At 38.3% G+C, this 15,023-nt stretch overlaps 2 protein-coding genes across 3 annotated transcripts in view; both read right to left on the bottom strand.

Moving 5' to 3' along the window:
• The window catches only part of LOC130220780 (transmembrane protein 184B-like), a 19,045-nt gene extending 10,916 nt beyond the window's left edge, over positions 1 to 8,129 (bottom strand). The window contains exons 1-3 of the mRNA XM_056453022.1: positions 7,865 to 8,129; positions 3,103 to 3,371; positions 1 to 121 (exon numbers count right to left, since the gene is read on the bottom strand). The exon at positions 1 to 121 is cut by the window's left edge and continues 45 nt beyond it. Of these exons, the coding sequence (XP_056308997.1) occupies positions 1 to 121; positions 3,103 to 3,318 (337 nt within the window). The 5' untranslated portion in view covers positions 3,319 to 3,371; positions 7,865 to 8,129. The remainder of the gene's footprint in view (positions 122 to 3,102; positions 3,372 to 7,864) is intronic.
• A 1,651-nt stretch (positions 8,130 to 9,780) lies between these two features.
• Positions 9,781 to 15,023, bottom strand: part of tnrc6bb.1 (trinucleotide repeat containing adaptor 6Bb.1) — a 29,719-nt gene continuing 24,476 nt past the window's right edge. For both annotated transcript variants that reach the window (XM_056452987.1, XM_056452986.1), the window contains one exon: positions 9,781 to 14,371. In XM_056452987.1, coding sequence (XP_056308962.1) covers positions 13,969 to 14,371 — 403 coding nt within the window. In that variant the 3' untranslated portion in view covers positions 9,781 to 13,968. The remainder of the gene's footprint in view (positions 14,372 to 15,023) is intronic.

Here is a 15,023-nt window from a genome sequence, read left to right as displayed (position 1 = left end):
CATTAGTGAAGAAGAGCAGACTGAGCCACGAGTCGAAGGCGTAGATGGGCACGATGAAGAGGATCCGCACGATGTGCCGCTGCTCGTTCGGTGTGTTGTAGTAGCGCAGGTGCATGTAGATCTGACACACACACACTTTCATTATCATATCATAATAATGCACATATTCCTCAATACACCTATCCACCTCTTCATTGATATGCAGCACACTCAATCTGAAGAGTGTCTGCCAGTCTAATAGATGTAAATATAAGAGTGAGTCTAGAACTGCAGCTTCAGTTTGTGTCTTCAACCTTATATTACTGTTCAACATCAGGTTTTAATAACGTGAATTATTCATTCATTCATTTTCCTTCAGCTCAGTCTCTATTGTAGAGGTCGCCACAGCGGAATGAACCACCAACTATTCCAGCATAAGTTTTATGCAGCAGATGCCCTTCCAGCTGCAACCCAGTACTGGGAAAGAACATGTCTTGGGGGGGGGGAACATGTTTTAGGGCAGCACAGTGGCTCAGTGGTTAGAACTGTGGCCTCACAGGAAGAAAGTCGCTGGTTCAAGCACTGGCTGGGTCAGTTGGCATTTCTGTGTGGAGTTTGCATGCTCTCCCTGTGTTGGCGTGGGTTTCCTCCGGGTGCTCCGGTTTCTCCCACAGTCCAAACACATGCGCTATAGAGGAATTGGTAACCTAAATTGGCTGTAGTGTATGAGTGTGTGTGTGAATGAGTGTGTATGGGTGTTTCCCAGTACTGTGTTGCAGCTGGAAGGGCATCTGTTGTGTAAAACATGCTGGAATAGTTGGCGGTTCATTCCGCTGTGGCGACCCCTGATGACTAAAGGGACTAATCTGAAGAATAATGAATGAATGAATAAATAAATGCTTGAAATGTGCCTGCGATTCCAGAAGAATCAGATGCGTGTCAGTGGAGCAGGTGGATCTTGTCACCAGACACTGTGTGTGTTTTACATGTTCAGATAAGCTGAACTATAACAACACACACACACACACACACACACACAGTTCTAAATCCTGTTGCTATGCAACAACCTCTGCTCTATGATGTCATGCCACCTGTTGCCAGAGCAACAGCTCATCCCCGTCATCCTTTAATTTATTTATATATTACGCATTATTAGTCATACTATTCTTCACACAGCTAACACAGCATCACATAAGATTTAACATAATGCTGGATTACACATATTTAATGATAATCTATAATGTCTTTATTATTCAGATAAAACACACTAGCGTTATACAGTAATGCAGCATATAGTATGCAGAAAACACTAATAGAAAAAAGAGAATAAAACCACATTAATATTATTCAACAGAACTCAACAGCTACAAAACATATTTATATTAAAACATACAAGAGATATCATAATTTAATGTAATAACCATATATATTTACATGCAATATTAGCATAGCTGTCAACATTGGGATGTGAAAATAAGGGATATGCCCACCATAATAAGGGAGGTCTCTTATATATAATTATGTTAAATGGTCAGTAATGTGTTTTATTATTATTATTTACAAAAGAAAAAATAAATACTATACATTAGCAGCACATACATTAGCAAACAGTTCAGCTTATTAAATTTAATAGCTATTATAATGAAATAGAATCAAGTTATCAAATCTCATCACTCTTTTCTTCACTGTATAACTCACACATCCTGATTAAAGATCAACAAATGAATCTCATTTATTTGGATTTTTTGTTTGATTACATTAAATAACAGAGGTGTCACTTTAAAACTGCACACATCTAACGTTATAATGAAAGTATTCGACTGCTTTCCTAACTTTTTATGCTCATATAGGACAAAATGAGTTGTGTTAAAAAAACACCAAGATCGACATCTTTAGATATTATTATGATAATTAATAACGTGCATATGTCTGTTTAAACACGACGCAAAACCCGGACTTTTGCTCCGCTTCAAATCGCGTGTACAGAATCCACTTGGGAAACAGCGTCTATTTATCACTATGAAGCGCGTCAGCTGACAGTCACGCACCGCTATATGACTGTTTTGAGGACAGCATAGCAGGGGCGACGACACCTGTAATGAAAAGGAAAGGGAATCCCGCCGTTTTTATATTTATTTCAAAGTGTTTTCATGCCTAAACAACGCGAAAGCACAGAACACACTCACATTTAAGAGCAAGGGGCGGCCCCTGGTGGTTCGGTGGTATGGGTTGCATATAGGGAGGATCGGCTCTTTAATGTTTGTTGCCACCCTTCAGAGAAAGACTGAAAATATGGGAGAAATACGGGAAAACACCTTTACGGGATGATAGCGGGATAGAACTGTAAAATACAGGAGAATCCCGGGAAAAACGGGAGGGTTGACAGGTATAAATATTACTATTTTACATTGTCCTGTTATTTTTTTGGTGGGGGGGGGGGGGGGGGGGTTGGGGGGGTTGGGAGTACGCTGTTGTATGTTGTTGTATTTGCACTGTCTGTATTTTGCACTGTCTGTATTTTGCACTGTCTGGAGCCAGCACCTAAGCTTTTCACTCATCAAAGCACACGTGCTGCTGATGATGTGGCAATAAAAGTGATTTGATTATTACCCAATAGAATGCATATAAAGAAATTAATTTAACAAATTATTACCATATTATAAATACAATCTCTACTTAATAAGTCCTACTAACCACTATTAGCTCCAAGCAATCAAAACTGAACACATACTGTGATCTGATGACATGATTTAATGATTAATATATAATAAAAAGCCATTTTTCTCTTTCATGTAGCACTAATTAAACTGAATTCATTCATTCATTTTCTTTTCAGCTTAGTCCCTTTATTAATCTGGGGTCGCTACAGCGGAATGAACCGCCAACTTATCCAGCACATGGTTTACGCAGCGGATGCCCGTCCAGCTGCAACCCAGTACTGGGAAATTAAACTGAATTCAAGAAATAAAAGGAAGAACAATTCCTTTCTACTAGTATGGGCAGAAAATAGACCCTTCTTTGATAAAACAACCCCAATCTTACAGCAGTGAATGACCAGTGTGACGTGTGAACACACAGTCTGACATTAAGTGTGTGTAATGGAGGTGTGTGAGTGTGTTGTACCTGTTGGCAGGTGAGCAGCAGAGCCGTCCAGGTGAAGATGCCCGAGATGCCCTGAGCGGCGGGAGTCATGAGGAAAATGGGCGCCTCTGGGGTCAAAACAGGCCCTGATCTGTTGTGATCCTCAGGGGCCACCGTCACGACCCCGGGCCCTGGAGCCATGGCAACCAGAGACCCGTTCCCAGACAACGACACCGCCCTCCTCCACAGCGCAGCCATCTGCAGACCACAGCCAATCAGAACACTGCACACACCAGGGGGAGGAGCCAACCCTGACCATCAAAACAGAAGAGAGCAAAGAGTTATTGTTAATTAGCATTTGAATAAAAGGTCTTCGTTAAATAATGATCAAACCATCCAGATACAAGGAGCACCACAATGATACAAACTTGTGATTTAAAAGCAAAGAATTCAAAACAGGAAGACAAATCTACAGCACTTTAATGAGACAATGAACTACAATCCCATGAATCATTTCACTGACAATCTAATTAACCTACACACCGGCCACTTTATTAGGTACACCTTACTAGTACCAGGTTGAACCCCTTTTGCCTTCATAACCGCCTTAATCCTCCATGATGTAGATTCAACAAGATACTGGTAATATTCCTCAGAGATTTTGCTCTGTATCGACATGATAGCATCACACAGTTACTGCAGATTTGTCGACTGCACATCCATGATGCCAATCTCCCGTTCCACCACATCCCAAAGGTGCTCTATTGGATTGAGCTCTGGTGACTGTGGAGGCCATTTGAGTGCAGTGAACTCATTGTCATGTTCAAGAAACCAGTCTGAGATGATTGGAGCTTTATGACATGGTGCGTTATCCTGCTGGAAGTAGCCATCAGGAGATGGAGACACTGTGGTCATAAAGGGATGGACATGGTCAGCAGCAATACTCAGGTAGACTGTGGTGTTGACATGATGCTCAATTGGTATTAATGGACCCAAAAGTGTGCCAAGAAAATCTCCCCCACACCATTACACCACCACCAGCAGCCTGAACCGCTGATCCAAGGCAGGATGGATCCATGCTTTCATGTTGTTGAGGCCAAATTGTGAGCCGAGCATCCGAATGTGTCAGCAGAAATGGAGACTCATCAGACCAGGCAACGTTTCTCCAATCTTCTATTGTCCAGTTTTGGTGAGCCTGTGTGAATTGTAGCCTCAGTTTCCTGTTCTTAGCTGACAGGAGCGGCACCCGGTGTGGTCTTCTGCTGCTGTAGCCCATCTGCCTCAAGGTTGAGCGTGTTGTGTGTTCAGAGATGCTCTTCTGCAGACCTCGGTTGTAACGAGTGCTTATTTGAGTTACTGTTGCCTTTCTATCAGCTGGAACCAGTCTGGCCATTCTCCTCTGACCTCCGGCATCAACAAGGCATTTGCACCCACAGAACTGCCGCTCACTGGATATTTCCTCTTTGTCAGTTTTACAACTTTTTAGCCAAACATTCTACTTGCTATAAATGCCAGATCACATGACACTAATGAAATCAGGATTCAAATATTATTAAGTTGTCCATTATGTGGTTAATGAAATATTCAGTTTTCCTTTTGTAATTGTGGAAACAGTATTGTTTATTAAAGTTTAAACATTTCCAATTAAAATATTGATGATTTTTTAAAAAAAGAAAAGCAGATTAAAATACTTTGATTGCACAATGATACATGATGGACAAATACACTGGCTAATTCGGACATCAAGAAATCATGATTTTTGGTAATATGATCTTTGAAGATGATGAACATTCATTCATTCATTTTCTTTTCAGCTTAATCCCTTTATTAATCTGGGGTGGCCACAGCGGAATGAACTGCCAACTTATCCAGCACATGTTTTACGCAGCGGATGCCCTTCCAGCTGCAACCCATCTCTGGGAAACATCCATACACACTCACTCACTCACACTCATACACTATGGACAATTTAGCTTACCCAATTCACCTGTACTGCATGTCTTTGGACTGTGGGGGAAACCGGAGCACCCGGAGGAAACCCATACGAACGCAGGGAGAACATGCAAACTCCACACAGAAACGCCAACTGACCCAGCTGAGACTCGAACCAGCCACCTTCTTGCTCTGAGGTGACACGCCACCACTACCTTCTGCGCCACTGCATCGCCCACGCAGGGAGAACATGCAAACACCACACAGAAATGCCGACTGACCCAGCCGAGGCTCGAACCAGTGACCTTCTTGCTGTGAGGCGACAGCACTACCCACTGCGTCGCCGATGATGAACACATTTCATAAAAAATAAAAACAATTTTATTAAAAGCTGAAAAAAGGACGGCTTTGGTCACTAAATATACCTGCAACCAGGGCCAGAGTGGGACTCCTTTTCAGCACTGGAGTTTTAAGCTTAGACCGGCCCACCTCAGTTCACGACTGACTATATTAAAATAAGGTCATTTCCAATTCAGTTTCTAATGACACGATCACGTCTTCTTCAAGGACACAGCTGCTTTACAACTTTCGTAAATATGAGAAGATTAAAGGGGAGCTAAATCTCCAGCACTATCCTTTAAAACATCACCATGTCCTTTCCTGCAATATCTGAATATATATTCTGTGCTAAATTCTTTATATATATCCAGTCCTTTGTAACAGTGGTCACACAAAAAATAAAATATGTACACTGACATAAGTAACCCAATCAGTAATATACGTCTTAACACTAAAAGTGAAAAAACAAAAACTGAATTACTTAGGTGAGGTTCAAACTCACGCAATGTGCTGACCACTGGACCACAATGGCACTGTTTGCCAGTGCGTGTGGAAGTAAAAAGTATCGCACTGTCATCTGCAAGACTCTTTTAACCACAGTATTACTTTCTATTGATGGCTTAATCTGTTTGTTCCCTTTTCAGATCTGATCAAGTTATGTCAGATTTAGTAATGTAGTGAATCATCTGATTTTCATTGAGCAGGTGTAATATTCATTAATATTAATTATTTAAATTCTTATTTTCACTAAGATGCTTGCTGCTGTTTGGGGTCAGATGATAGTTACGTTATAATTAACCTGCAGGCTGCATTCTGCTCACGGGGCTGCGAGAAAATAAATAAAAAGAGCGGAGCTGCGGCAAAATAATGAATAAAAACAGTGAGGCTATGGTCAAATAAATACATAAATGAAACAAGTGCGACTGCTGAGAGTGCTAGCAGCTAGGGACACTGGCCCTCGCGGCCAAAAAATGGACCAGCCCACCGGGAATTCTCCCAGTCCTCCCGATTAGCCAATCCGGGCCTGCCTGCAACTATAGAATCACCCATATAGTTCATTGAGAACATGTTTTATTTGCAAAAAAGTTCTTGCAAAACTTGGCAAACATCACTTAAACAAGCAAACAAACACTGAGATAAATGTAGTCTACAGTATAAATAATAGCTGTAAAATAAAACCTAATTTGCTTTTATAAAAATGACAGAAAACATTTAAAAAAAGATTAATATGTTAATTTAAAATGCTATAAATTATTTTATTACCTATATATATATATATATATATATATAATGTTTTTTTTTTTGGCCCACCAGGAATATCACTTGGCCCACCCTAAAGTTCCAAGCTGGAGCCGGGTCTGGAAACAGCTGCTGTTTTCTCTGATTTAAAGATGTACAGTCCATCAATCACTATAAAGTTTCTTAAACACTTTCCTAAAGCCTCATATTATAAAAACTAGCAATTATCTAAAAATCTACACTCTAAAAACATTGTTTTACCCAATGCAGGGTCAAATATGGACAAGCACAATAGTTAGGTTTAAAAAAAGTCTGATTATAATTTTTTTAATTACCTCAATGTTAATTTTGTGCACATTTAACCCAGTGTTAGGTTAAAACATAGCATTTTTAGATGTGTATGGGTTCTACATATGATATTCTTTGACGTCATTTAAGAGAAAGAGCAGAGCTCGTCCTGCAGTGATGATAAAGCATCATCATCTGATCACTGTCTTCCGGATGTGGATGGCCTGACTGTTGTCATGACAACCCTGCTGTCTGGAGAGGACAGCATCACAACACTGACCGTCCATCAGAAAGATCACAGACGTGCTAATGAAGGAATAATTGAGGACACTACTACAACTTAAACCAATTATGTAGACTACTATTGAGCTAATGACGTCAAAAAATAGGTATTATTTTGTATATTATGAGAATTGTTGGTAATATAATATGACATTTACAAGGTACACAATGTCCCTATAGCTATAAGTGCTGAAAATTAAAACGATTAGCCTCTGGCATTAATTTAGCATATACCCTATATACTTTACATGCTAGCTATAATATTATTTAGCACAAGTACACTGGTGAGGTGGATACGATGTCTGAAAACAACTATATAAATAAATATATAACAAAATCTCCGTAAATGTTTGCTATTCAAACAGTACTCTTTATATTTTAATATAAACATTTAGCAAATCTTAACATTAACGCAGCATCAGGCCATTTTAAAATTAGCATCAGCTCATCATCCACACATCAGCTCGTGTTATTGATGTGTGTGTGTGTGGGGCTTTATGTAAATCTGATCACAGATGCTGTATACTGTATATAATATTAATAATTACGATAAAATCAGAGATGTTTAGAGTTTAAACGCGGACTTTATCGATACGTCACCGGTAACTTAAACGCGACGGCCTCAGATGTACACCGGATGCAGAAGATGCTGATGCTGAGGGCGAATCTGTCTCCAAACACACCTCTACAATCCACACATCATTAAAAACACACTCGTACTCACGGTGTTCAGTGGTGTCCGCTCATCAGCCGCTCTCAGGACGCCGAATCCCGCATGCTGTTTTGTTCCGCGACGCGTTCGGTCCAGTTCAGTCCGCCAACGTTCACTCGCGGTGACGTCATCGAGTCCGCAGAGGCGCTCCTGCTGGCGACACATCAACATTCAGTTATTATTTCTCATTAATAATTCATCAACACCCTTAATTAGTAAACAGCTCCTGTTATTATGAACGCGATATCTATCATTTTTTTGACTGTACAAAATGGCGTTTGCTGTTTGTTCAAGAAAGACTCATCATGAGTTAAAATAATACAATTTTTGAGTTTTTTTTTTGTTCAACTCACTTAAATTTGTAAAAACTAATGTTACTTAATTACGTAACTTAATTCCTTCAAGTTGTCTCAACTAGGTGCTGATTCAACCAATACGCAAGGTAAGCAGCTGCTTAGGGCCCCAAATGAATACCTATATCTATAAATTATATATAACATACTTTTCTATCATATTTTGTAAGATGAGGGTGTAAAAAAATATTTGAATGTAATCATTAGCCTAAATCTGCGCAAATATGCCCCCACCCTTGAACATGGAGCAGTCCAGCAGTCAAATCAGGAAAGGTTTAGTTTTACACACATACACACATACATACATACAGTGCTTAGCATAATTGAGTAAAGTCCATTTTGAAAACGAATATTTTTTCTCCATTTCTCACTGAATATAGGCAATGTATTTTGGTGCATTTAAACAAAACAGATTTATTAAACAGATATATTTATTAAAATAATATTTAGAAATTAAAAGATAATACAATTCAAGTAAAATATCGCAAAAAAAATTACAACCAAAAAAATTTCAACTTTTTTTTTTTTTGCTTTTTCCTTATTTTTAAATTTGTATTTATTTTTTTATAACTGGCTGTACTAGCTTCTGGAGCGTTATCGTGAGTTATTTTGTTAGATAAGCTCCAGATTTTGGCTTCAGTACTGACTAATCTAATGTATATTCACAAATATAATATTGTAGAGCTTCCTATTAAAAATATAAGAATATCTTCTAACGTGCACCAAAACGCATGTTGTTTCACAGCATTACATAACACAATCACATACTTTAGAAGCTGCACATACTTTGTATATTTACAATTGCAATAAAAAGCTGCATTTTTTCAACACATTTCTAATCATAATAGTGTTAATAACTCATCTCTAATAACTGATTTATTTTCTCTTTGTCATGATGACAGTAAATAATATTAGACTAGATATTCTTCAAGACACTTCTATTCAGCTTAAAGTAACATTTAAAGGCTTAACTAGGGTAATTAGGCAGGTTAGGGTAATTAGGCAAGTTATTTTATAACGATGGTTTGTTCTGTAGACTATCGGAAAATATATAGCTGAAAGGGCCAAAAATATTGACCTTAAAATGGTGTTTAAAAAATTAAAAACTGCTTTTATTTTAGCCGAAATAAAACAAATAAGACTTTCTCCAGAAGAAAAAATATTATCAGACATACTGTGAACATTTCCTGAATCTGTTTAACATCATTTAGGAAATATTTTAAAAAGAAAAAAATATTTAATAATTAATAATATTTCCGATTACAACTGTTTTATATTTTATATATATATATAGTAAATGTAGTGTTTAGTGTTCTGGTGTCTTCAATGCATTATTTTATCACTTTTTTTATGAAACCTGAAAGCATAGTTGAGTAAATGTGCTTAAAAATTGTATCAAAGATGCTCAACAAACTCAATATTTACAATTAATGATGTGCTCTAAGTATTATCACATGCAAATGAGTTGTTTTGGTTAAATGATCTTTACATGTAAGATGTAGTAAGGATTAAGATAATTTCTAATAGCCAAAATGCAAAACATTCACGTGAAAATAGTCAAATCAGAACTTCAACTTCAAAACAATGCAAAAAAATACTATATTTCAATGACATTTATGAGGAGAAACCTTACCTTAACCTTAACTTACCTCTCATAGTAACAGGTTAGCAGCGTAGCAAAGAAAATAACAATAACCACAACCACAATCCAAAAGATGCAAGTCTTTCATATACTATTAACACTTAAAGTACTGAAAATTAAAAATAATGACAGGAAATAAATTACAAATAATAATGAAAGTGATATATAAACACATACAAATGATATGAAGTCAATCACAAACATGTCAAATAAATGTACGAGTGAAACAAAACACAGGTTAACAGTTCGACAACGAGGCAAAAATCTGTTTACTGTTAATAACACAATCAAAGAGTGTCCAGAAACCTAAATAAAACAAAGAGAAAGATCTGAAACGTCAGTCTTCATAACAGCTGCATATGTCACTTTTATTTAAATAAACTCTTCACTTCTTTTCTTTGTAAAATCTCAACAAAAAAAAAAACCGAAAATGAAACACCGAAAGGAGTGTTAAAGTCTTAATTAAAACAAAAACAACAATACAGACGCATAAAAACACAGGAGTCGCTCAGCTGTTTGTAAACTCTGGACAGGCGGATAAGTTTGGCAGAAACGCCGTCTCGCACGCTCGTGTCTTAAAAATGCTTGTAGAATCATTATTGCAGTTCAGCCGATACAAAAAGGCTACATGAGTACGCTTAAAAAACACTAAGCCAAAAATCGCAGGAACCCGCTAATGCCAACGCTTGTAAAACACAGCCAGCAGTGTATAGTGCACGGTTAACGACACACAGCCGCACACACAAACCCACAAACACAGACCGAAAACAGTAAAGTGCACACATACACGCGTTACAGACGTCCATCCGGCAGTCCCACAGAGTCTTTGAAGATTACTCGAATATGCAAAAAAACAAACACAATGTACGAATCGTAGAAATGTAACAGCAAACCTGACGAACAGATCGAGAAGGGAACAGTGGAAGGTCTGTATGAGCCTTTAAGATACACAGAATCCACAGGAACGCAGCGCTGATGAAGAAAAGAGCCACTGAAACCGCGTGAGCGAGAACCTCCAGAACCCACAGGAGTCGCTTCAACCCTGAATCCACAGCGTCCGCTTTTAGGACGGGATTATTTTATCATTGGAGAAGAACAACGACTCTAAAATCAGCTCATTTACATTTAAAACTGACTGTATTACAGTGTTTTACTGTAAATTTAATTACAACGTCGCAGTTACATTTTTAAAGAGACAGTACACCCAAAAGTGAAAATTCTGTCATCATTTACTCCGCAAACCAGCTTGAGTTTCGTCAGTTGAACTCGAAATGAGGTATTTTGAAGAATGTTAGAAAGCTGTAGCCGTTGACCTCCATGGTATGAAAGTCAATGGCTGCAGCTTTGCAACATTCTTCAAAATATCTTCTTTTGAGTATTACAGAAGAAACTCAAACTGGTTTGTGTGGAAGTTAATGGCTACAGGTTTCCAACATTCTTCAAAATATCTTCTTTTGAGTATTACAGAAGAAACTCAAACTGGTTTGTATGGAAGTTAATGGCTACAGGTTTCCAACATTCTTCAAAATGTTGTCAACAAATAATAATTATACATACATATACAGTCAAACCTGAAATTACTCATACCCTAAGGCCAACTCTGACTTAAAGTTTTGGTTCGAATGTAAATAAAAGCTAAGAAATATATTTTTTTTCCACAATGATGCCTCTTGTACATCGTCGTCTTATTTTTTGGGAGGAGTCTGTGGCATTTCTGGTCAAAAAAATAATAATTTGAATCTGAATAACTTTGGGCTTGGCTCTAAACAATTTGTGTGCATGTAAATACCAAGCACATTTTAATTTCTGGGTGAACTGTCACTTTAAGGATCACAATATTAGCTCATTTACATTTAAAACTGACTGTATTACAGTGTTTTTACTGTAATTTAAGTTACGTGAATATTGCATTTACATTTTTAAAGGGACAGTACACCCAAAAATGAAAATCCTGTCATCATTTACCCATTCTTCTCATTGCAAAACAGTTTGGGTTTCTTTCTTCTGTTGAACTCAAAAGAAGATATTTTGAAGAATGTTGGAAAGCTGTAGCATTCTTCAACATTCTTCACAATATCTTCTTATGAGTTTCAGAGAAGAAACTCAAACTGGTTTGTATGGCTACAGGTTTCCAACATTCTTAAAAATATTGTCAACAAATAATAATTATACATACATATCCAGTCAAACCTGAAATTACTCATACCCTAAGGCCAACTCTGACTTAAAGTTTTGGTTCGAATGTAAATAAAAGCTGAGAAATATATATTTTATTCACAATGATGTCTCTTGTACATCGTCGTCTTCTATTTTGGGAGGAGTCTGTGGCATTTCTGGTCAAAAAAAATAATAAATAATTTGAAGCTGAGTAACTTTGGGCTTGACTCTAAACAATTTGTGTGCATGTAAATACTAAGCACATTTTAATTTCTGGGTGAACTGTCACTTTAAGGATCACAAAATTAGCTTATTTACATTTAAAACTGACTGTGAATATCGCAGTTACATTTTTAAAGGGACAGTACACCCAAAAATGAAAATCATTTACTCATTCTTCTCATTGCAAACTAGTTCGCGTCTGTCGTCTGTTAAACTCAAAAGAAGATATTTTGAAGAATGTTGGAAAGCAGTAACCACTGTCTTCCATAGAATAGAAGTCAATGGCTACAGGTTTCCAACATTCTTCAAAATATCTTCCCTTGAGTTTGACAGATGAAAGACACTCAAACTGGTTTGTATGGAAGTCAATGGCTACAGGTTCCCAACATTCTTCAAAATATCTTCTTTTGAGTTTCACATATACATTCATACCTCTGGCAAATTCTGACCTAAAGTTTTGCTTCGAATGTAAATAAAAGCTGAGAAATATATATTTTTTCCACAATGACGCCTCTTGTACATCGTCTTATTATCTTCTAGGATAAACCGGTGTCATTTACAGGTTAAGAAAGCACTTGCTAGTTGGATTAAAGTAGTCAGAATTAGCCAGGAGTAAGAATAACTTCGGGGTTGGCTGTATGAACAACTTGTGTGCATGTAAATACTAAGTAGATTTTATTTTTGGGTGAACCGTCCCTTTAAGAATCACATTTCAAGCAAGAACCTGCAAGTTATCACTTAAAGATTATAAATTATTAGTCCTAAATCTGCTTTCTTAGTGCAGAACCGTGATTCAGGAGTGAAACGCGTGTCCCTGTGTGTGCTTTTAAGAGATTCTCTCTCATCTACAGGTTTCAGATGCTCTTGCACTTGAATTAAATCAGTCGAAGCATCAAACAGTGTCTGCATGTGCCAGCCTAACATCAGTTGTTCAAGTTGAGCAGTGCGAGAGAGTGTGTGTGAGTGTGAGTGTGTGTGCGTGTGAGTGAAAGAAGGCCTTTAGGAACAGTCCCTGCATTCAAATACATGATAGCTTAACTCTGGCAATGATCAGAATGTCTGTAAGCAAATGCCTGCGGCGTTCACACTGCATCTGTGTGTGTGTGTGTGTGTGTTTAATATCTGACTCGATATAAAAGCCCGTCGAAACGTCCAGTGTTTGTGTGGAAATGTAGCTCTCTGAATGTGAGTGTCTTAAAGCTGCAGTGTGTCACCAGAAGCAACTGCAAAAATAATGAGGACACACACACACAGAAGCCACGCGTGTGTTTTTGGTAACTTTGACTCAAAACTACATACACCTTATTAATAAGTTTAGATTTACATAGAGATATGTCATTTATTCACACTATTTCTGCATTGTGACATCATTTCCAGGACAAATCAAAACAAAATGAACGCAATGTTAAAGTCTGTGCACGTGTGTGTGTGTGTGTGTGTGTGTGTGTGTGTGTGTGTGTGTGTACTTAAAATGAAATGTAAATAAAACGGTGAATCTACACTAATATACTACAGTACTGTGGATTAATCTGATTAACTGTCTTAATAAATAATGTCACAAGGCAGAACTCCTACATTCTTAATGATTTTTGGGAACTGAAATGTTTCCTAGGGCTGGCTCTCTCTCATGTTCACATTGGGCTTCCAGATGTTGGGAAAGATCATTATTTTTGCAGTCTGACACCGCTTTGACACACTTGAAAACTCCGCGTACCACTCTCTCCATAATCGACAGCTGTCAATCACAAACTGTCTGTCCCGCCCCCAAGCAGATTGCCTGGCAACAAGCCAGCTGTGCCATCCTCTAACTGAGGAGCACCCCATAGACTACCGCCGTGGTATCCGGGAGCCACGCCTCCCCAAACTCCTTTCCCCGCCCCCTCGCCGGCATTGTTGCTCCATTGGCTGAGGATGGCGAGTCCTGGCACCTCCACTGTGGATCCGGGCGCTCCATCCAGCCCTTGCCAGCTCACAGGTGTGTCTCCATCCGGTACGCCCGCCGCCCGCTCTCCCTCTCTAGAGTCAGATCCGGGGGAAACCTCCGGTGACCCCGCGACCCCTGCGGCCTGGGAATGTGTGAAGTAGCGGATGACGTCCTCCTCGCTCATGAACTCGGCCAGGATGGTGGTGTTTCCCAGAACGCACCTGAACAGCAGACACAACCTCAGTAACACAAGCGGAGATGTTATGACCTTCAGTTAGTGTGTGGATCTACGCTGCCCTCTTGTGCTCTCTCTGTGTGTTTGTACTTTTGTCTGAAGGAAGGCGGTTCCAGGAGGAAAGCTGATGATGGATTCGATTGGTTCTCATCTCAACCTACCCTGATTAAAAGGACGAGCTGGAGCACCGATCAAGAACTCTTGTGCCACGTTTCCATCCACCTATTTTTCTGTGCATTTTGGAGAAGCGTATAAATAAAACTGTTGATGGAAACGCCAAGATGACCACACATTCTGAAAATATGCATATATATGTGCATAACTGAGTAGGATAGTCTTTTACTCAATCAGAAAAGATGCAGATAATCTATGATGGAGACACTTTTCAGGGATCTTACATGTTTCCATCTTCAAATTCCAGCACTTTTCAGGCACTTTCAAGATGCATTTTTATGCTTTTCCAGCACCTAACAACCACAGTAAATTACGTTTATATATGCTGTATGTACATTTTCACATTTAAATCCATTGTGCTATTTTAAAAAACACTATGACAAATACTTGAGCATAGATTTATTGGGATAGCTCATCCAACATGCTAAAAAAATAAATAAATACATTAAAAAAAAGTTGAGTTA

Source organism: Danio aesculapii, chromosome 3 (genome assembly GCF_903798145.1).
Source record: "Danio aesculapii chromosome 3, fDanAes4.1, whole genome shotgun sequence".
NCBI classification, from domain to species: Eukaryota; Metazoa; Chordata; class Actinopteri; order Cypriniformes; family Danionidae; genus Danio; species Danio aesculapii.
The sequence above is the reverse complement of the archived record's forward strand: the minus strand, read 5'-3'. Positions and strand labels throughout refer to the sequence as shown.